Genomic DNA, 24,256 nt, shown 5'->3' with positions numbered 1-24,256 from the left:
TGCAGCAGCAGGCGGACTCTCAACCACTGCGCCACCAGGGAAGCCCCTCACTGTAGTTTTGACTTGCATTTTTCTAATAATTAGCAATGTTGAACATTTTTTCATGTGCTTGTTGGCCATTTGTCATCTTTGGAGAAATGTTTGTTTATATCTTCTGCCAATTTTTTGATTGGATTGTTTTTTGATAATGAGCTGTATGAGTTATTTGTATATTTTGGAAATTAATCCCCTGTCGATCTCATTGTTTGCAAATATTTTCTCCCATTCTGGAGGTTGTCTTTTCATTTTGTTTACAGTTTCCTTTGCTGTGCAAAAGCTTTTAAGTTTAATTAGGGCCCATTTGTTTTTATTTTTATTTCCATTACTCTAGGAGACAGATCCAAAAAGATATTGCTGTAATTTATGTCAAAGAGTGTTCTGCCTATGTTTCCCTTTAGGAGTTTTATAGTATCTGTTCTTACATTTAGGTCTTTGATCCATTTTGAGTTTATTTTTGTATATGGTATTAGAGAATGTTCTAATTTCAAGCGTTTACATGTAGCTGTCCAGTTTTCCCAGCACCTCTTATTGAAGAGATTCTTTTCTCCATTGTATATTCTTGCCTCCTTTGTCATTGACCATAGGTGCGTGGGTTTATTTCTGGGCTTTCTATCCTGTGCCATTGAACTATATGTCTGCTTTTGTGCCAGTACTAAACTGTTTTGATTACTGTAGCTTGGTAGTATAGTCTGAAGTCAGGGAGCCTGATTCCTCCAGCTCTGCTCTTCTTTCTCAAAATTGCTTTGGCTATTCGGAGTCTTTTTTATTTCCATACAAACTGTAAAATTTTTGTTCTAGTTCTGTGAAAAATGCCATTGGTAATTTCATAGGGATTGCATTGAATCTGTAGATTGCGTTGGGTAGTATAGTCATTTAACAATATTGATTCTTCCAATCCAAGAACATGGTGTATTTTTCCATCTGTTCATGTCATCTTCAGTTTCTTTCATCAGTGTCTGACCAATGACTTTCATGGTTAGTAGGACTGACTTTCTTCTAATTATGTAGTAAGTAGTTACATAAATAAATGCTCAATGATGATGATATCTGCCCATACGGAGAGCAAATCACCAGGATCATACTTCTAAAGTTTACAGTGCTCAATACCTAGAGCTGTGTTTGACCCTTCCAAACACATTTATTCATTAATTCAACCAAATATTTAAGCCTCTGCTTGGCACCAGGCTCCATGCCAGTCACCAAGGAAGGACACAGTGGACAAGACACTGGCCACAACTTCAAGGGGTTTTCCAGAGTCTAGTTGTGGAGAGAGACAAGTCAGCAGGTGATTTTAACATGGCTTGACAAGTGTCATGAGTGATTGGTAAGGTGATCATATATACCTACTTGTCAGGGATAGTCTCAATCTGGATGACTAATTATTATTACCCCCACCCCCCACCATTTTAGGAAATGGGGTTAGTACACAAAGTAAGGTAACACAAAGGAATGAATTTAATGCAGTATTAGGAGTGGGGAGATAGAGGGCTTTGTGGAGAAAATCTGTGTCGGCTGATACCTGCAGGTAAGGAATTGTGTGAAGGCTGGGGGGAAAGGTGAACATTCCTAGCAGTGTTTGCAGGTTGAATGGATAATTAGTGGACAAGCGAGGACTTGTGAGTGTGTAAGTACAGGACATTTTCATTCCTGATCAAGATCTATAATCATTTGACGTTTACATACAACATTTCTTCCAGATTTTGGAAGGGAAATCTCATGAAAAATAGAATTTTACCCCATAAGAGATTGGACTGGATAATATCTTGACTTAGTGTAATTTGCTGTGTTATGTCAGAGAAAGGGACACTTAATAATATGGTCTCATAGCTTTCACGCTATACTAAATAAGATTACATCCCAAACCACCTGCTGCTGGAGAATGAAAAATGGTCTTTAAAGTCCATCTGATTCTCCCTTCCCCCGACTAGGTAGCCACTTAATTATTTTTCATTTATTCCATTCTTCAACTTGTTTGAAAGCTTCTTGAAGGCAGAGGCCATATCATTATTTTTATCTCCCATTCTGTACATACTGCCTGGTGGTGATTGAGAGATTGATGAGGGGTAGGTAGAGGGATCCTTTCTCTTTTGGAAGGGAGGTGGTCTTATTATCCCTGTCACCAAATACTCTTTCTTATTCAGCTTCCCAAGGCATTTTAATTCTGTGACTATAATTTTTTGTTAATGGTTATTAGTTTTTGAACTATTTTTGATGGACATCTTGCTTTCCTCTTCTTTAGGACCTTATGAGTTATTGGATATGGCAGACAGCGAAACGTGAGTGTTGCCTTACATTATGTGGTCCAGATTATCTTCTTGAGAACATATCTAGGAAAAGAATGTAGCCTTTAGGGCATACAATTGATAATTGTAATGTCAGTGATAAAAAGTGTCTACTTTCAGTTGTATTTATAACTGTGCAGGGCTAATCTTCTAAATCAAAGAATACACAATAAAAATAGATGGCACCTGTCATGATGATTGCACATGTAGCTGTTGCTGGTCATCATTTAGAACTTCCTTCAAGTGAGGTACTTCTGCTTTGATGCACCTTGAACTACAGAGAAGTCTAAATTAATGCACTTACCTCTTAATTACCCATCACATTTACTCTTCCTCAAGTGAGGTTTATAAGAAAAGTAAGCCCTAATGCCCTAAGGCATCCTTTTTGTATAGTGAAACAATTTCTCTGTGCTGAGTCTAGACGGGACAAGTTATACAACCACTGGAGAACCAAGAACATAGTACCTCCAACCATTTCCATGTTTTGTGCTTCAGAAGAGAAACCCTGGTTGAGAAAGTCACCAGCTCTGTGGATGGTTGCCAGACTGATAATGTTTTCAACTTTCTCATTCCCAGGCGCCAAAATAGCTACTATTCCCCAAACAGAAACAGGAAAATCTAAGCATTTAACCCTGGAAGCCATGTTGAGCCTCTGAAGAACGCCAGTGAAACCTGAAAAGGGATAAAGAGTGGGCAGGGTGGAGTGTGGGGAGGGGCTAAGGAGAGATGGAGGAGGACAAGTAGGAAGGATTTAACCAGGATTTACTGACAAAGGGAGAAACTGTCCCTTGCTACACAGTTTGTCCACGTACCGCAAATCCCATTGGCAAGGTTATCACTCACCCCAGTTTGCCTAAGGACTGCGTTTGATTTTCCATAAACACTTTGGCATTAAGTGTCTTTTCAATTTCAGACTCAGAATGTCCTCCTCCCTGTACTGCCTGTGGGGGTGGGGGAAATAGCCACTTTGCCTTTGCCTTGACCGTTCCCCATACTGATGGCTGACCTGCTGCCCAGTGGGGCAGCTGTGGTTGCAGAACCCTCCCAGAGTCTTACCATCCCTCCCAGGTATCTTCTGTGGCTGTCCCCCTCCTGCCACTCACCAGGAATCAGCAGGTAGAGCAGAGTGGGTATCTCCCGGGTCTTTGAAGTTGGGTTTCCAGGAGCTACTCCTCCCGGGGCCAGATGGTCTACCAAGCACCGTGCTGTGGTCCCCCATCGCTGCTCCTGTATGTGCACCATCTAGGTGGCTCCTGCCCTGCCCACACGACTGCACAGAGAGAGTGGCTCCACACTGTTCAGACATATCTACACCCATCGGTCTATTTCACAGGGCCACTGGGTATTACTTAAATCAGACAGTAGTCGCTTAAAACAAAGTCACTCAGCCTACTTGACCAGCCAACACTGTTTGAAAAAGAGGCTGGAGTCAGATGTTAGGGTTGGTGGATGACTAAGCCCCTCACCTACCTCCCCTGGCCATGCCCTGCAGCCGTGGTCTCACCCACAGACGATAGGGAAAGCAGCCGAGGGGCACAGAACGTGAGCAGCAGGGGGAGGATGCTACCCTCACTTCCCTCCCTGCCGCCTCTACCCTACTCTCACTCCTGCCTCCAACCCTTTTCTCATTTCATCTTTGATTTAGGGGTGAGACCGCACTGCACAAGGCAGCTTGCCAGCGGAACCGGGCTGTGTGCCAGCTTCTGGTGGATGCAGGAGCATCTCTGAGAAAGACGGACTCCAAGGTAACTTGATGAGCGAGTGCAAGCATCCGCCCACGGGCAAGATCTCTGGCACCACTGCCTTCACTTGTGCCCGTAGCAAAGGCATCCTTTCTGTACTTATGGAAGTGCCTGGGGCTTTGGGAAAAGGAGGGAAAAAATGAAGTGTTTCATTTAGAGAAACTGCAGTTTAAATGTATAAGCACAAAGGGAGGGTGTGTGCTTGCCTAAGGGACTTACAGACCTCTGAACGCGTTGACCTTTGGACTTTGGGCTGCTTCTGCTGGCTGCCAGCAGCCAAGTGTGGAGAGGGTGAGGTGCAAAGCACTAGAAGGGTCGGGACCAGGTGCAAAAGATATTGGCCTGGCTATCGAGAAGCCCCTTTGGAATTTCTCCTTCAGCTACTTAATCCAGAATAGCTTAAAACCCATGATTTATGTGGCCCCATATATGGGTGCCAAAGTGATGACCAGTCGCTCCCAGGATGGGAGATCAGGCTGCACCATGAATTGCTCCGGTTTACAGAGAGCACCCAAGGAAAGGGTCAAAGCTGGAGTGAAGGAGGAGCTGAAGCTTAGTGCTGTTGACCGAGAACTGCAGCCCATGGGACAGAGATGGGCAGAGAGAAGAGTTCATACAGAAGATCAACCCCAGAGAGGACTTCTCTGTGATGATCTGAGGTCACGATCATGGTCAGCTCTGAGGGTTTTAAAGCACCCTGGGTAGGCTCCAAGAAAGGACAAGCCACTTAACTGTAGAAGGTTACAGAGAAGAATGTTAATATATAGATGAGGATTTCATTAAGTGGTACTAAATAACCTAAGTTTGGGGTCAGTGAATGCAGCCAAGAAACAGAGACAAATTACTTAGAAGCCTACTGATGACTTCAGCCCCATTAGATTCATTTAAGTGATGAGCCCCTACTTATATGCAGTCTTCACCCTGGGGTCTCCTCCAACTGCAGTGTACGTTGTGACATGCGGACCTTTCTTTCCTTTCTGAGCCAGTTCTGAGCTAGGTGCATTGCTTGATTCTCCACTTTCCTTGCGACCCACCAGATCCTTGCTCTCTGACTGAGGTCCCTGGCTGCCTTAATTCTGATAGCACTAGGCTATCAAATTCGTTAAGCTGGGTCCTGGTTTCTAGCTGGTCTGTTACCTATCTGGTTAGCTAATTGGGTGTAGGATTCCAAATTATTCACTGTGATATTCTTCCCAGATGATATTTGCACTTAGGTGGTTTGATGTGTAACCTGATTGAGAAACACAACCCATGGTAGGACCAGCTGAGGCCATGATCCGAGGTGGACTTGGCCTTCCTTGCTGGGGCCACTCAGACACAGCAGGGCCATTGCCTGTTTACCACACAGAGACTGGTCTCAACTCAGGTGATAAAAGAGAAGGGAGGAAAAAGATGAAATAGAGGGATGAATAAAAGACTGGCCAGGAAACCCGGCCCCAGAGCAGATGGCTCTTTTTTTTTTTTTTTTTTTTTTGCGGTACGCGGGCCTCTCACTGTTGTGGCCTCTCCCGCTGCGGAGCACAGGCTCCGGACGCGCAGGCTCAGCGGCCATGGCTCACGGGCCCAGCCGCTCCGCGGCATGTGGGATCTTCCCGGACCGGGCCATGAACCCCTGTCCCTCGCATCGGCAGGCGGACTCCCAACCACTGCTCCACCAGGGAAGCCCAGATGGCTCTTTTTTAATCTAAGTTTCTGAATCAAGTAAATGGGCTCAATGTTCCTTGAGACGCCTTTCTATTTTGTGTTACATATGTATGTGCTCTTTCCAGATGCAAAAAAAATTTATTACTTTTATGATATAGTGCATTCTCACATAGAAAACTCTAGCAATGCAAAAAAAAGTTTTTAAGTAAAAATTACTAGAAATCCCACAATCTAGACCTATATACCATTAAAACTTTAATGATTTCTCCCCACATGTGGGTACGTCTACTTTTCTCACTTTCTTCAAGTAGGTAAAGTCATACTGTACATGCTATTGTATAAACTTTCACCCAACATTTTGTTTTATAGATCCTACCTTATGAAGTAATAGAGCTTCATCCTTTTCAGGGATCCTGTAATTTTTCCATTCCATAATTTTTTGCTAGGTGAAAGCTGAATATGATAATTATGACTGGTTCTTCTTCTGGAAATTTTTGAAGAGAAGCAATATTTTGAGAATTTCTCTTAATAGGGAATGGCTCCTTAAAAATCAACTCAGAGGCCCATCCCAGTCCATCTCTCTGAATATTTGGAAATTGGGAATCCCAACCTCATTAACATTGAAGACAAGATAATCTACAAATACTGTAACCAAGTTGAATAAAATTATTATAGGAACTTGAAGCTATGGTCAAATATTAAATCCCAACTAAATAAGTAAAATTTTAGAAAGAGTCTAGAGCCATTGTTACTTCCCTTCTATCTTCTACTCCATATCCCCTTGTAGGCTACTAGGATCAGCCTTAATTGAGTTTGATACCACCCATTGCAATAGATGAGATGGAGGCTGAGAAGTGTTTGATAATTTTTGTAATGCTTGCTTGTGTGCATTTTTATACGTGGAGCTATTACTTTGGTGCAATGATCATGCCTCTACCCTTTCCTTAGAACTCAATATCATTTTGTACATATATACAATGGAATATTACTCAGCCATAAAAAATAACGACATAATGCCATTTGCAGCAACATGGATCGACCTAGAGATTGTCATACTGAGTGAAGTAAGTCAGACGCAGAAAGACAAATATCATAAGATATCGTTTATATGTGGAATCTAAGAACATGGTACAAATGAACCTATTTACAAAACAGAAATAGAGTCACAGTTGTAAAAAACAAACTTATGGTTACCAAGGAGAAAAGGGAGGGATAAATTGGGAGATTACGATTGACACAGACACACTACTAGGTATAAAATAGATAACTAATCAGGACCTACTGTTTAGCACAGGGAATTCTACTCAGTACTCTGTAGTAACCTGTATGGGAACAGAATCTAAAAGAGTGGATATATGTATACGTATAACCGATTCACTTTGCTGTACAGCAGAAACTAACACATTGTAAATCAACTATACTCCAATAAAAATTGATTTTAAAAAACAATATTTTAAAATAGATATCATTGAACAAAAATTAGAAGCGTCAAGGAGTGTGAAGTAATGTCTGTAAACATTCAAAAGAATGGCGACCTTTCCTCCTTTTACTGCTGACTGCTGTTCATCGGCCTCCTTTCAAAAATATTGTGTGTATATAAATATACATGTAACATAATAGACTGCAAAAAGTTATACAGTCATTTAAAATGATGCAGAAGAACGTTTCATGACGTAGAAAGGTTTGATATATTATTAAGTGCAAAAGCACATTACCTAACAGTATGTAAACAAAGTATGGTTTTATTTTCATAAAAATAATTATGCGTAGAGCTATACAAAAAAGATGATAAAATAGTTACTCTATGGAAGGTTAACAGCAGTTATCTTACTATAGTGGAATTACTGGTGATTTTTATTTTCTTATGCTTTTCTACTTTCCCAAGATTTTTTTTTTTTTCTGGTACTTTTTTTTTTTTAAACATCTTTATTGGAGTATAATTGCTTTACAATGGTGCGTTAGTTTCTGCTTTATAACAAAGTGAATCAGCTATACATATACATATATCTCCTCCCTCTTGCTTTAATCAACACCCATCACTTTTATTGTCAGAAATTAACTTACTTTTTGGAGAGATAAGACAGTTCTAAATTGGGGAGAACCTAACTGAAGACTTCGAAGCCAACAAAGAAACCCCTTTAGATTGTTTCTGACCATCCCTTCCTCTTTGTTTCTGCTTGTTACTTCCCAGGGTTTAGTATAACAGAAAGAGTTCCAAACTAGAAATCAGAATGCCCGTTTCCCTGCTTTTCTGTTCAGTGATTTCTTTCTGTCCCCCTTCCAGAAAGGATCTGTCTGGGTTCCCAAACTCACTGTGCCACGCAGTTCGCTGCTGTGTACCTGGCTACTCTGTGAGCCTCCCTTTCCTTTGATGGAACCCCACCTCTGAAAAGTGATCGTCTCTCTTGAGCTTGCGTACCTCACATGTTTGATGAGATGCATCTGTCAAAAAATAGATCTTTAAGTGTCTCATCAATTCTAAAACAGCAAACGTGGAAAGATCCTTTTTAGCAAGTCATCTTTGAGTAGCTCTGTTTCTATGATTTTTTTTTAAAAAAAATCTTATCCCAAGTGTTTGTGTCTCTTTCCTTTTCACTGTTACCTACAGGGTAAGACACCTCAAGAGAGAGCACAGCAGGCCGGGGACCCGGATTTGGCAGCCTACCTAGAAAGCCGCCAGAACTATAAGATCATTGGCCATGAGGACCTGGAAACTGCTGTTTGACCCTGGTAGACAGGCTGAGAGAATCTGAACGAGCACATCACCTGTGCCCTCCTGGTGATTGGGCAGCTCCCCTGGAAGAAGCTGATGGAATCCATAAATCTGTCTCTCTCCTGCAAGAATCTATCTGAGACCATGCCACCAGTTTTAAGGGCTACCAAGATGTACAACAGAACATGATAGCCCACTGAGGACGAGGCAGGATACCTGGAGATTTGTGGAATACAGATTCCACAAAATTCGATCCTTATTGCTTCCAGCAAGTAGCATGAACTTCTGTGTTCACCTGTATAATTTATTTTAAAGATTCAAGGATGTTTGTATAAATGGCACTGCTCCCTCCGCCCCCTATGCATTCACCTTTCCCCTGTACCGCACAATTCTCCTGTAATGACCCATCAATTTTAAAAATATGATATGATCGGTTCTCTTTACATTCAGCCTTTGGAGACCAGAAGACTCTGAAGGTCTTTTCAAACCCTCTGGCTGTCCTGCAAAAATATAACCGTCAGACCGCTTCCATTTCCAAGACTAAACATACCGAGACTACTTAGTGACCTTTGCATGTCTCCTCTCCCCCTCCTTAATCCCTTTTCGTTATACAGGAGCTGGGGAGTGCCACAGAAATAATGTCAGCTTGTGTGCAATATCTCTGAGGCGTGGCAAGGTGGCATGGGAGTTGTCTGGGCTCAGAGGTACCTCAGAGAGGGGACCCAGGGGTCAACCCAGGTGGCAGGGCTGTTGCCGATAGCCACGGAGGGCCGGTTCAGCTTGGGCTGTTGGTCCAGCTCCGTACTGCCTACATGTAGCCATCTTTGCCTTTTGCTGCAATAGAGATGAGCAATGGCTTCAACGAAGGCCCACAGCTAGTTTGCAGAACCACTCGATTTTAAGTGCTGCTGAAATTGCAGAGCAGAAAACCATGTGTGGGAACTGTGGTTACAGGAAATGGAGCGCTACGACAGCGTTTACTTTTAGGCTTTTTTGACTGATAATAGAAAGCAGGCTAATCGACTGGAAATAAAACAGCAAAAGCAAAAGTAGCAACATATGTCAAAATAACTCACTTAAGCAAGAAAACAGTCGCTGGAATGTTGCACAGAGGCTAAAAGATTCAGGTACAGTGGTGAGAGGGGGCCCATTTTAGGTTTTGGTTTTCATTACCCCAAGTAAGCCTTGTCCCAAGGACAAAGCCTTGTTTTATGAGTTCCACTGCCAGATTTCCGAGATGCCTGGATCTTTCTGATGGATGCCTCACCTACTACTTGTCAGGTTCCAAGGTCATACCTGATAGCACTATAGCCCCATATCTCATGTACAGGGTGGTCAAATATATTCTTTTTTCTGTTTCCCCTACCAGAATGTTCTTAGTGCAGACTACTGTGGGAGTCTAGCCAGGAACATCTTGCTGGCAGTAGAATTACAGCTTCTAATCCTGCCACGGATCATTGGTACTTACAGGCACCTCTATTAAGGACTCTATGATAACTAAAGTATCAGGAGAAAAAGTCTTCTTTCACTGAAAATATCTACTTGACTTGGGTATAAGGCAAAAAGTGAAAGTGGGTGACCTTTTTGCTTTAAACTAAATCGATGTCTTCTGAGCTTTCTTCCATTTAGTTCTTAGACATAAAGTGTTTCCCTAGTGTTTCTGCATGTAAACGTAAATGACTGTCGTCTCTCTACATTTAATTTCAAGCTCCAGTGGTGATGCCTTGCTTGTCTGAACCACTTTTGGTCACGTATCATTTTGAAAGTACAAAGATGATATATACTGTATTAGGTTGGAATAGCCTCTCAGTGGATGGGGTCTAAGTCTGTCTTTAGTTGTTTCAAAATCAAATTGTTGGCATTATTTCCAGCTGTGGGAGAATGGGTTGGTTGTGAGTAATCTATTTCCATACATCAGTCTTAGAAATGGAACTATGTTTTGGGTTTTCTGGTGAGGGCAAAAGGGACTGGAGTAGATTATTTCCAGAAGTTAGAAGAAAGAAAAAAGCTCCAGGAGAATTTGATCACTGGGCTTCTGCTGGGAGTTTTCCAGTTGGTGGGACTGTCAAGGAGATGTTGTGATGACAGAAATATAATCCTTATGACAGACTGGAATCTGGCTTTGAATGGTGCCTTCCATCCCCTAGATTGAGCCAAGCATTTGGCTATGCAGCCAGTTACCAGCTGCCACTGCTGGGATGAAGGACTCTGCTTTCACCAACTACCATCTCATATTTCTCTGTGATGCTTCAAAGCGGCCCAGAGAAAATTGAGGGTACAGGTGGCTATGGGCCAATTCAAATAGCTCCAACTGAAGTCATACGTAAATCCTTGATATGGAAATAGATGAGGTAATGACTACTGTAGGGGTCCTGGTGCATTTGGAAATTGTTCCAAAGCAAAAAGAGAAAGACGTTAATGTCCTACGTTATTGATGGGGAATGACATAGGACCAAGGCAAACACCCAGAGAACTTAGGTTTTCCAAAAAAAAAAAAAGCATCAGAAATGATCAGAACAGTGACCTATTTAATGGCTTCAACATTAAATCTACCTCCTGTAGCTTTTTTTAAAAATTGGCCACCGCATGTGACAGTCCTGGGCTTTAGAAAGAGCAAAGAGAATGTGCTCAGGAGTTTCCAACTCAGCTTAGGGTAGGTAGTATCCCCTCTAATGGGCCATCAGGAAGTATAGAAGCAATAGTCTGGCCCTGGTCTGAAAATCCACATTACTTCAAAAGACATAAAACTATATACCTATAGAAATACAATTTTCTACAAAACCAACTGAGATGGTACTGCCAAGAGTAGCTAGCTTAGCTGCCAATCCTCTGTGTTTGGCTCAGAAGAGCCTTCCATGTCGTGGCACTGTCTGCTCTGGGATTCCATTTTTAGATTAGACTGATTGATAGAGGCATGAGAAACGGAGAGTTATTAAAAGCCAACATTATATAACCTTAAAGGCAGTCATTTGTGCAGCCTTATATTCCAGTATTACACATTTAATGAAAAAGAACCCAGTTGAGCTATGCTTGATCCCATTCAAGGACTTGATAAAGAACAGAAGCCAGCAATGAAATAAACACCACAGCCGGGAATGTCACTTGGAGAGTTTTGGTTACCTCTGTAGAGGTTATGACCTAAAATGAATGCAATTTCTGAAACAGAGAATTTAGCTGGCAAGTACACAGCCATGAAACTAGTGACAGATGCTGGAAAGCCTCACATTACCCGTTGTTCCCCATCCTTCCATCCTAGCTGGCCTCAGTGCGTAGGCAGATCCGTTTGCATTGAGACATACTCAACAAGTAGGTCGTTTTCACTTAGACCTAGTAACAGTTTCTTTGCCTAAAGGATTTCTGGAATTTATTGACTAGACTCCTCACAATATCCATGTCTTAGAAAATGTGGGTGCAGCAGTTTTATTTTTTTACATGTCATTTTTATTTTAAATGCTTAGATTTTTAAATTATAAAAGTAGAACGTGCTTTTTATAAGAAGTTCTAGTACCACAGAAGAGTATCACATGCAAAGTCAAGCTGTTCCTCTCTGCTGGTGTCGTGTCCTCTGTCCCGCCCCCCCCCAAGATAAACAGCGGGAATATCGATCAACATTGTTGCTTGTATGTTATGTCAGGAATACTCTGTGCATATACAAGCCCCAATACACATATAGGAATGCATTTATTTGTATACATATATGTGTATTTGTCCTATACACACATATATTGCATAGGTTTAAAAAAACATTTTAGAAGCATGCTAGTCACCTGTGCTGTGTAGTTAACACCAACAGACAAAGATAAGGTAACAGACATTTTTCATTTATTCTTTGTTATTTTTACTATTACTAAGCTTAGTTCTGTTACTGGAGCGCACCGATTGCACATGGCATTTGCTCTTGCCTGTGTCATAAAATCTATGGCCAAGAGGTCTTGTAATTGTTTTTGTTACCTTCCATGAAGCATGAAACCTACCTGAGCCCAGAGACTTGTTTATGGTATTTGTGGATCTCAAGTGGAGAGTTCCGTCCTCTGTGATGCTTATACCCCTCTACAAGGCTGAGTTACAGGATTCACTCAGTAGGCTGCCTAATGATATCTAATTCCGGTAAGCTACCGCGAAAAGCCATAGTAACTTGGATATGGGTGCGGTCTGAGTAGCTAGGCTTCCTTCTAGTAGGAGTAGCTAATGAAATCACTGAGAACAGCATGATATTTTATGCAGTTATGCTATTTAAAAATAAAATAGATGGTTGTTAAACTGGCTTGTCATAACCATCCAATAAAACTACTAATTGCTCTACTTAAATGGATTATTTTCATTTTAGGGGGAAAAAGTAGAACATCCATTAGAGAGTTTTCTAATTAACATTTATTTAGTATAAAATAGCTTCTGCCCAGGTCTTAGTAGAACCATCTCTGAATATCTCAACTTTCTTATTCTCTAAATGCCACGTTCAGCTGATTTTTATAAGTCCTATGGTTTTTCCTCTGCCCAGCCTCTCAGACTGACTTTGGCTCCACCCCTTTTCCGTGTCCTGGTCATCACCCCATAGCTAGTCCCTCTGATTGTCTGCCCATGGCAATTGTCCTGCTCCTGGACTTTCTGCCACTACCTTCAATGACTCTGAAATACAGTTGCCCGTCTCCCCCAGATGTTATGCTGAAAATGGATCAAAATGAAATTACTCTCTGGGACAAGTATCCCTTTTTCCTGAAGGACAAAGAGACTTCCACTGACCTTGATCAGCTCGTATATTTACAACAGGCCTTATTCTGAGAAGTAATCTCCCAGATCGATTTAGCAAATTTCTGTCATAGTCACACCACAAAAGTACCCAATCGTAGCAGCTGCTTCCACACCCAGCGATGTAAACAGTGCACTCCACGAAGTCACCTGGGTGACTGGATTATACGCACGTTATACCCCTACTGGCCGTCTGTGGATTCTAGACCATCTCCCCACAGTTTAGTAAGAAACCTAAAAATAGGAACTAAGCAAGGAATAGTGCTCCTGACAGTGCGCTTGCCCAGGACACCAAGAGTTACTGAACTGGTCCCCCCAAAAAAGCAGAAAAAATAATTCTTAGGCTGTTGGAGCATTACATTTTAAAGCAGAGATTTGAATATTGGATGATATCGTCATGGTGGACAGATTCTAGAGTCTCTTTATACATGCATTCATTCATTTCACCTGCAATCATCTGTTCACAGAATTGATCATACAATTATGTATTTAATCATTTATTTTAAAATATGTTTATCATTTACTCTGATGCAGGCACCATACCAAGGATATAAGAATGAACGCAAGAGACAAAACTCTTGACCTCATGGAGCTCAGTCTAGGAGAACATATAAATTCCAATCTGATAAGTTCTGTACAGAAGAAGCCCATGGTACTAGGGGAGCATGCCCTGCAGGTCAGCTTTTGTTGTGCCATCGTTCTTTAGCTAGCCATATTTTAGTTCTATGAAATGAGAATATGAAAGAAGAAATAGTTCGCATTTGCTTTTCCTTAGGGTCTTGGCACTGTTCTTAAAAAATGGATTTGAAACCAAGACTTTAAGATGAGACTTAGAAACAGGACTAAAATGAGAGCCAAAACTGTTTATCCTATTGCTCAAGGACAGAACTAGGAACAAGAGGCAGAACTTGCAGTGGATTTTGACCGAATATAAACGTGAAGCATAAATATCGTCCAACAGCGGAGTGGGCCCAGAATTAGAAACTTGTAGTCATGGGGAGTATTTAAGCAGAGGCTACATGACCACCTGGAGGGGTGTTGTGGCTCGGGACATGAATCTGAGGGGGCTGGATTAGATTCTGGGAGTTTTTTAAACGTTCTTTTAAAATGACTTTGTTGAATGGCAGGGTTTCATTTTAAAATTTTATAAAAATCTTGACTTTTAATCTTTTAAAACATCACTTTGTAAGAGAGTCTTTAAAGAGAATGACATTTAGTTATCATCTAAAAAATCTCAAACCTAAGCATGAATTTAAGAGCTAATGAAAAGAAAGCATACTAAGAGGCATAAGTTACTCCAAAACACTTCTGGAAGCGTTATGGATTTTCATGAATATTCTCAGACATTCTTAAGTGAAGTCCTACTACAAATCTGTTTTACTATCCATTCAATATAAAAAAAGTGCTGTGATTTGATATTCTTAGGATTAAATGTAATCTGGTATAACCACAGAAGAAAATTCTGCCTAAAAATACATTTGGGGTCCAAGTAAATGTACATGAAAGGCAATCATGGAAAGTGCCTTGGCTTCTGCTACTGGCATGATAATTACAAGGGAGGGTTTACCATGGAAATAAGAAAGCGATGATTCTGGGTTTTACCCATTTTCCATAGTTTCAGTATTTTGAGCCAAATGGCATCTGACATGGGAGACTTTAGGGATGGGAACAACTGAAACTATCTTGTTTCTCAATCATTTAGCGCACATTAGGCTTCAATAAAAATAATTTCAACAACTCAAATCTGTACAATTTATTAGTAACAATTTCGGTAATTTTAGACTGTTACTGCTTTAGCATTTTGATGCATTTTTGACACTTTTGAGCTTCAGTAAAGCCCTGAGGTGGATAACGCAGATAGTGCATTTTAAAGGAATAAATGGAATCTCAGAGCAATGACTTCAACTAACACAGGTTCATGTAGTAAGTGGCAGAACTATAGCACAACTAAGATCTTTAGATATTACCGACTAACGTGTCTACAATAGATGTTTTCTAAGTGATTTTCCACCATTGCTTGCAATGCTACTTTACATCCATCATTCAGTTTTCCATCATTTAGAAGGTGAAAAAATATTTACCTAAGATTTACCTTGAAAAAATATTTACCTAAGATTCCACAGCGTGGGTTGGTTAGGACTGAGGGAGAATATGGTGTTAAAAACTTAGGATTTTTGCTCTCAGAGGCTTATCAGCTTGGAAAAATTTCAAGGGGAAAAAAAGGGCAAATATTTTGGTACCGGGATGGATTTCACGAAATAACACTGAAGGGGACTTCCTGGCTTCTCTACTTTGTGACTCTCAGCATTTAAAAATGTTGCTATTATTTTCTCTCCTTGGAAGCCACTATTGGAATAATATTATTACAGAATGCTGCACCAAAAAGTGTTGAAATGGTCTTGCCATTCATTCAAGATTCCATTGCTTGAAGTTTGGGGTGGGTATACAAGGCTAAATCCACCATACACAGTCACATACGTAGAGGTCTAATGCACCTATGGGAAGATGCCACGCTTGAGGTAGAAAGAACGGACAGGCCTGAGATATCCTCCTGTTCTGAATCTTGTATTTACAAGGCCCCTCTGTGAGCAGTTTGATGAATACGTAGAAGAGGGGTGTTTGATCTGGGAAGCAGCCAAATTTGGACTGGGAATAGGAACGTTTGGAGGAGATGTGGCTTAACTAGGACTGCGAGGTTCAAGTTCTGTAGGGCGGACAGTTTGCAGAATAAAACAAGGACAGACCAGATCACAACAGACATGGAGAGGAGGCGCTTTATTTCTTACGTAAGGGTTTCGTTTTCCCTAAACACTACATCCAGAAAAGTGGACTGGGCTTTCCAACAGTGAACTTATCGCAGCGAGTATGTAAGTGAAAATTGAACAACCAGATCAGGGATCATGTTAAAGCAACTGCTTGGACTAAAAGACATCTGTGATGTTTTCCAGGTTTCGATTTCTGTGATTTTGGACTGGGGCAGAACTCAGCCAGAGCCCCTTTCCTCAGGTTCCTGCCGTATAGATGCAATGAAGGCGTTTGTGTAAAAACAGCAGACATTGTAAATATATCCCAGATCATTTAGAAGCCGGTATTTCATGACCCTAAAAGAAATCTGCTTTGTTTACACATACACACACCCACCACTGTTTGCCAATTCCCGAATCTCCTGAATAAGATGTGTTTCTACAAAGGCATAACCGTCACAAGTTCAGGAACTGAAGTGAAAACAAAGGATCTAGTGTTCAGTTTCCTACTTTCTACCCATTTTTTGTTTGGGGTGTGCAGTTGGGACTGGGGCTTGGAGAAGGGGGCAGAAGATCCCTGTATTTTCTGGTACAAAAAACATGGAGGCAATTTTTATAACTTACTGTCATGAATTAGAGCTCAACCTCATATCCCTAGACTAATGATCTGTGATGTTTCTGCCTGTGAACTAGTGTTAATTGCCATCCTTCCCTTACTTCCATGAGCTCCTAGATTTCAGGCTGGCTGCATGGGGGTGGGAGTCATTCTTGAGATCACCTTGAAAAGCGGGCCCATATCTGTGGAGTCTCGCTCAGGGAACCACTCCACCCCACCTTGTCCCCCGCCCCTCCTGCCTCTATCTCGGGAAGGTGAGAAAAAACAGTAATGGGGGAAAAAAATTCTCAAGTATAGTACAATAATAAGGCTCTTAGTCTTAAATTGCCATGGTGACCCACAAATAAATAGTATGTCCCCTCAGCAAACTTTGATCCTCATGAAAAGCAAATTCAGAAGATACAGAAAAAAAGTGAATTTGTTTAGAGTGGCTTCAAGGAGTATCAGTTGTGAAATTTTCAACATATGCTGCTTAGAAGAATTAGATTATGTCTGGAATTTAGGGGAAAACAGGACTCTGCTAATAGAAAGAACTTTCTAGTAGAGCTTTCCAAAGGACTGGCTTGATTTTGAAGGATTTTCTCTAAGTGTTCATTAGGAGGTTAGACCACAGACTTATGCAGGTCTATGATAAAATTTGAGAAAAATAAGGACAACTTAGGAAGTTTTTCATAATCCGTACAAATTCTGAGACTATATAACCTTTCCTCTTAAGAATTACAGAGATAGGAGATGTTTACAAATTGTAAAAATAAACAGATGACAGCCATAAATTGGTTTATCCTATCTTTTGCTTTAAATTTATGAGTAATTTCTCTCAAATAGGTTAGTGAGATTTATCAACTTTTCAGATAGAGTTTAGCTTTGATATTTACTGCAACTTGTGTAATGAATCCAAATGGTTCCCAACCTTTTGGGTTTTATTAACAGTAACATCTTTCAGCCCCTGCCCCCCTCCTCCATTGGTTGGACTGAGGCTTTGATGACATGTATAATTTCCAATGCAACTGGAACCTAGATTGATGCTTGCTAACATCCTGATTGTGGGCTGGGAAGTGTGGGGTTCTTGCCATCCTGGGGAGTGAGATTTGGAAATTTTATAGACAAAATATTCTAGCACAATAGAATATTTTGCAAAACACATCTTTGATAAGTTAGGGTCCACATTAGTCTCAGTTAAAGGTTAGCTAGGCTGTTTGTTTTTTTTTTAATTACCAATAATTAAGTCGACAGCCATGAATCTGCGTATTATATGGACTACAGCTGATTGAAAATGAGGAAAACCATTCCTGTCAAGAAATAGAGGACAATCTCAGTTCCACAAGAATGAATATATCTCATTTAATTTGATTCCTGAGTGGGAAAAAGTTCCTGGGCATCCAGAGTGCCCTTGGCTGTGGGTAGTCCACTCTCAAAGGCTATATCTGTAGGAAGAGTTGCAGTCACATTATAAAGGGCTCTTTCATAATTTCTGATTCTGCCCTATCACATCCCAGAGCCATGCTTTTGCAAAGCTGCCAGCTGGCAGGTGGAATCCAAAAGAGAGTAGCATCTGTGGCAGTAGGATGATGAAGTTTTATTTCCAGGTAAAGTAGGATCCAGATAATATGAAATGGAGGGAGGGTGGGTGGGAAGGGTGGGGTGGGGAAGAATGGAGTTTTTTTGTAACAAAGTCATAAAGTATTTTTCCCTAATTTTCTTGCATTTCCTATTTATACAAAGTATCTTGATCACTGTGTTGCTCTACAGAGATTTTCAATGGAATTAATTTGGGAGACTGAACTAATCTCTGAAAAAGAAATGACTAGTTACAGTTACTTTTTGGACACTTTTTCTGTATTGTGAATTGTGTGGAAATGTATAGAATAAAAATTAGAACTACAATTAGTTTCTTTTCTTTGGTTACTGGCTGTTACATGGAGTTGGTGTGAATATTATCTTTTAGGGGGTTAAGTTAGATTTTCAAAATTGGGAGGTAAGCAAAGAGTTGGCTGTCTGGGAAGGCAGAAACTAAAAGAGACCTCTGATAAAGCAGAAATTTTTTTTTAAATGACTTCTGCTTTCACGATGGACTAACAGAGGCCAGATTTACTCTCCCAACTGAATAAAAAAAACATTCTGTATATAAAACAATAATTGTTAAGACACTGCAACTCAGGCAAAAAAAGACAATAATCCCTGGTTGATGAGAATCAAATAAGATGAGCTCTATGATTTCTCCATTTTACAGACTTCAGAGAGTTTCCTGGCAGTAGCTCAGGGAGGGGAGATTGAGGGAGAGCCTGGCAGATTTCCTAAGTTGGGGAGACAGAGCTGAGCGCTTGGGAGACCAAGGCAGCTAGAGCTCATGGCGCCAAGTATTAGAGAAGAGAGATCTGAACAGAGAGATAACCCCAGAGATCTGCAGAGACCCCCCACTCAGTTAGTCAGGAAAATACTTATCAGTGTATGCTAGTGAGGAAACGACCTGAGACTGGAGAAAGAACCACCCAAACTGATGATGAGGAACGGTAACCAGCTCACACAAGGCTGGGAATAATGCCTGTTACTGTCTACCCAGCTTTTATTTCTTAACAAAACATTACAGTCTCCTGAGCTGTCCCACTTCAGTTCCATTTCCTGCCACTCTCTGGTCACAGAGGCAACTGAGAAGATTTTGTGTGAATCTTAGCACATTCCCATCTTTTCTCCCTTCCTCCCCTTCTCAACTTCTGTTAACTATATTCCCTGTTACAGATGTAAACTTTTATACCCTGCCTGGTACCAGTATTAGAAGTCCTGTGTGTTGTCCAATTTTATTCTAAGAGCTGGAAGCAGGGGCACGGAGTTTCACTAGCCTGGCGCGTTAGTATGCACTGCAGAGGGTAACAGTGTGTGACAATCACACTTTCCTGAAACCACTCAAGACCATGACCCCAGTGGAAGTCAATGTTCCTTCATCTGGATCAAAGAATTTCACTTTTCTGACTTTTTTTGGATCGCTCTGCCTTCATATTTAGACTCTTCGATTTTGTTTTTATGAATTTCTTTCTCTTGGTGTTCATTATTTATCTTTGTTCTTGTTGAAAGATAAAACACACACATACACACGGAATTTTAAAAAAATACGTCCCTAGTATCATCTAGCTCCCTGATATTTCTTGGAATTCATTCCATTCTTTCTCGTGAAGGCATCCTTCTCAGAGGCCACTGGCTTCCTGTTCTAATTCTGATGAACTGACCAATTATCTCCTTAGGATGTTCTCCTTCCGGGCTTCCGCATTTGTCTTGTCACTTCTTGATGCCCACATGTATCTTAGTTTCTTGGTGTGCTGAAGTATAGCCACAAATTGCTTATTAAAACTAGGAACTAGGGAAATAAATTTTTGAGTTCTTGCATATCTGAAAATGTCTCTCTTATCTTTTACTTAGAGCTTGTCTGTCTTTGGAATCCTGGTTCCAAAGTCATTTTTCATTAGAAATGCAGAGAATCTTAACGAGGAAAAAGAAGATCATGTGCTTTGTGAAAAGTAGAAGTTCATTCACGGATAGATTAAAATCACAGGGTCACGTGTTAGGGTAGTAAAATGACTCCAGATAGCGAGTCCAGCAACTGCACCGTGCAGAGGAGAAAACTGTGGTTCCGAGATTAAAACACTGCCCAAGGTCACAGAGCTAACGAGTGACAGGGAGAGTTCACCGAAGCTCGGGGACTTCTCATTGCAACGTGTCCCATGCAATGTTCAAATGCTTTAGATTCCAGCTGAAGGGGCTATGAGGATGAAACAGATACTTGTGGTAGAAGAGAATACACTCGATTCCAGCTCCAGCTCTGCTCCAGAGAAGCCGGGTATGTTTCCTGCTTTCCCTGGGCCCGAGTTTCCTAATCTGTAAACAAGACTGTACAGCTGATGGTCTCTGGGCCTCTTTCTTCTCTCAAGTGGTGGGATTCTCTGATGGGAATCTTTTTTATAAAAGATTCATTATAAAGATGAAAAAGTGTCGAAATGATCACTGTTCAAAGCCCTCACTTTGGAAACTGCTAAAGCCTCCCCCCAAATTTACCATTTGAGTAGTATTTGCCCCAGCCGCATAGCACAGGGAGATCAGCTCGGTGGTTTGTGACCACCTAGAGGGGTGGGATAGGGAGGGTGGGAGGGAGGGAGATGCAAGAGGGAAGAGATATGGGAACATGTGTATATGTATAACTGATTCACTTTGTTATAAAGCAGAAACTAACACACCATTGTAAAGTGATTATACTCCAATAAAGACGTTTAAAAAAAAAATCTAAAATGTCTTTTTATAAGACATCCATGGCTTCAACCCCACACCTGTTGTAGGATTCAATCCTTGGAATTTTCTGTGTGTGTTTATTCCCAGAGATCGATACAGCAAGCCACGGGTTGCTAGTTCCTCAAATCTACAGGCTATCACTTCAAAGGTGTAAAGATAATTAGCTCAGTTTCATACAGATGGAAAGGACCAGAACTTACACAGAGGATGGATGCTTAATATCCATTATGTGTTACAACTACATGGAGGATATGGTCTTGATAACAAGGAAGGATGTTTCTCCTTCACTGCTCAATCTAATTAGGTCACGGTGGATTTCTTTTCTGCTTGGCATTTCCTGAACCAGTGTGGACAGTCATGGATTTGGCACCTACACTGCTGGTTGGAAACTGGGTGAACTTGTTCATGTAGCTCTCTCTTTCTGAACCTCAGTTTTCTCATCAGAAATATAGAAAACACCACCAACAACCAAATGGAATTGTTATGGACATTAAATGAGATATTGCTAGAAAAATATTTAGAACAATGCCTAGCACATAGTAAGAACTCAGTAAGTTACACCTATGAAAATATGCTGGGGATGATTACATTGATGAAATGCATATTATCATATCTCTAGCCCTGTTCTTTGCACTGTGGGGCAGGGGACAGGTAAAATGCTCTCACCTTGGAGCAGTTAATTCATTAAATCCAGTTGGTCTGACATTGAAGTCCTAACATTGTTTGCCTCAGTCCTTTTTATTCCCTGTAGCTTGTAAGCATGTCTTTAAAATTAAAGATATAAAACTTTGACAGTGATAAATAAGGTACAACTCTGAAGACTTAGATTGAGAAAAAAATGTGCAAGAAATACACCCAAAAGTTTGAAATGGAGACAAGACAAGATGGTGTAGAAGGGTCTTGAGCTACCCTCTTCTCATGAGCACACCAAAATCATAACCGAAGGCTGAGCAACCATCAACAAAAAAGACTGAATCCACCAAAAAAAAAAAAAAAAAAAAAAGACATTCTACATGCAAAGACACAAAGAAGAAACCACACAAATGGGAGAATGATACTGCAGAAGTTCTCCCACAGCAGTGAGAGCTCTGAACCCCATGCCAGGCTCCCCAGCCCAGGAGTCTGGCACTGGGAGCAGAAGCCCCCAGTGCCAGTGGATTTGATTGTAGGAGCTCCACAGGCCTGGAGGAGCAGTGACTCTATAGGAGCCTGGGCCAGACCTACCTGCTGGTGTCAGAGGGTCTCCTGTGGAGACAGGGGTTGGCCGTGGCTCTCGCTGGTATCATGAAAGCTGGCAGTGGACACAGCAGGGAGTGTTTACCTACACGAACTCTGGCTGCATGCAGCCATCTTGGGCCATTGGCATGGAGACCTGGCCCCACCCAACAGCCTGCTGGCTCCAGTGCTGGGACACCTCAGGCCAAACAACCGACAGGGTGGAATACAGCCCCAGTCATCAGCAGACAGGCTGCCTTAAAGAATTCTTGAGCCCACAGCTACCTCTAGACACACCCATTGATACAGCCCTGCCCACCAGAGGGCCAAGACCCAGCTGCACCCACCCACCAATGGACAGGCACCAGCCCCTCCACCAAGAAGCCTGCACAAGCCTCTAGACCAGCCTCACCCACCAGGGGGCAGACACCAGAAGCAAGAAAAGCATGATCTGCCAGCCTGTGGAACTGAGTCTGCAAACACAGGTCAGCACCTACAGTGGAACTGGTCCCTGGCCCTAGATGATAAGAGGAGAGTGTACTGCTGGGGCACATAGGACATCCCCTACAAAGGGTGACTTCTCCAAGGTCAACACACATAACTAACCCACTGTATACATAAAAATACAAATACAGTTTTAAAACAAAATGAAAGTGCAAAGGAATATGTTCCAGGTGAAGGAACAAAATAAAAACCCAGAAGAACAACTAAGTGAAGTGGACAGAGACAGTCTACCCAGGAAAGAGTTCAGGGTAATGATCGTAAAGATGAACCAGGAACCTGGGAAAGGAATGGATGCACAGACTGACAAGTTACAAGAAATTTTTAGCAAAGAGAATATATAAAGAACAAAAGAGAGGTGAAGAATAAAATAACCGAAATGAAAAAATACACTAGAAGGAATCAATAGCAGAATAAATGAGGCAGAAGAATGGCTAAGTGAGCTGGAAGACAGAGTGGTGGAAATCACTGCCATGGAACAGAATAAAGAAAAAAGAATGGAAAAAAATGAGGACAGTTTAAGAGACCTCTGGGATGTCAAATGCACCAACATTTGCATTAATTATAAGGGTCCCAGAAGGAGAAGAGGGAGAGAAAAGAGCCTGAAAAAATATTTGAAGAGATAATAGCTGAAAAATTTCCTAACATGGGAAAAGAAACAGTCACCAAAGTCCAGGAAGCACAGAGTCCCATACAGGATGAACACAAGGAGGAACACACCAAGACACATAATCATCAAACTGACAAAAATTAAAGACAAAGAGAAAATATTTAAAGAAACAAGAGAAAAGCAAAAAATAACATACAAGGGAACCCCCATAAGACTATCAGCTGATTTTTCAGCAGAAACTCTGCAGGCCAGAAGGGAGTGGCATGATATATTTAAAGAGACGAAAGGGAAAAACTTACGACCAAGAAAACTCTACCCAACAAGGCTCTCAGACTTGACAAATAAATCAAAAGCTTTACAGAAAAGCAAAAACTAAAAGAATTCAGCACCACCAAACCAGCTTTACAACAAATGCTAAAGGAACTTTCCTAGGCAGAAAAGAAAATGCCACAACTAGATACAAGACAATTATGAAATGGGAAAGCTCACCCGTAAAGGCAAACATACAGTAAAGGTAGGAAATCATTCACACACAAATATGCTATCAAAACCAGTAATCTTGAGAGGAGGAGAGTACAAACGGAGGATACTTGAAATGCATTTGAGACACACACATCTGCCACCAGGCACCAGGAAAAGCCCCTACCAGGGCTGGCCTTCTCATGCGTGCTGCCAGGTACTAGGAACGGCCTCCACCAAGGCTGATCCTCTCCTAATGGCCACCAGGCACTAGGAAAGGCTCACTCCTATGGCCGTCAGCTGCCCAGCACACGTCCTCACTAGTGGGACCGGATATTTCACGGCCACTGGCTACCCCCCCACTCACCTGTCACCCCTGGGGCTCCTGTGATCCCAGCAGCCATGCCACCTCCATGTCCTGTCTTCACCGGGGCAGACCCGAGCGCTCCAAGGTAGCCTCAAGAGCAGACCGCCGTAGGTGGCCAAAATACAGAGTTGGGGCTAAAACCACAGCTGAGCCCCAGGGGTGAGGGGACTAAGGAAGAAGAACAAAAGTCTTTCCATGCAGCTGCACATGCCGCAGATTAAATCCCTGGGATCAGCTTGGTGAACCCGCATACGTGGAATATCTGAACGGACAATGAGTGTTCCCACAACTGAGACTGGTCTA

General features: G+C 41.6%; 1 protein-coding gene across 2 annotated transcripts in view; it reads left to right on the top strand.

Moving 5' to 3' along the window:
• DGKI (diacylglycerol kinase iota) overlaps positions 1-8,432 on the top strand; it is a 461,776-nt gene extending 453,344 nt beyond the window's left edge. For both annotated transcript variants that reach the window (XM_065884368.1, XM_065884366.1), the window contains 3 exons: positions 2,279-2,315; positions 3,967-4,066; positions 8,316-8,432. In XM_065884368.1, coding sequence (XP_065740440.1) covers positions 2,279-2,315; positions 3,967-4,066; positions 8,316-8,432 — 254 coding nt within the window. The remainder of the gene's footprint in view (positions 1-2,278; positions 2,316-3,966; positions 4,067-8,315) is intronic.
• Positions 8,433-24,256: the final 15,824 nt, after the last annotated feature.

Source organism: Phocoena phocoena, chromosome 9, assembly GCF_963924675.1.
Source record: "Phocoena phocoena chromosome 9, mPhoPho1.1, whole genome shotgun sequence".
Taxonomy (NCBI): Eukaryota; Metazoa; Chordata; class Mammalia; order Artiodactyla; family Phocoenidae; genus Phocoena; species Phocoena phocoena.
The sequence above is the reverse complement of the archived record's forward strand: the minus strand, read 5'-3'. Positions and strand labels throughout refer to the sequence as shown.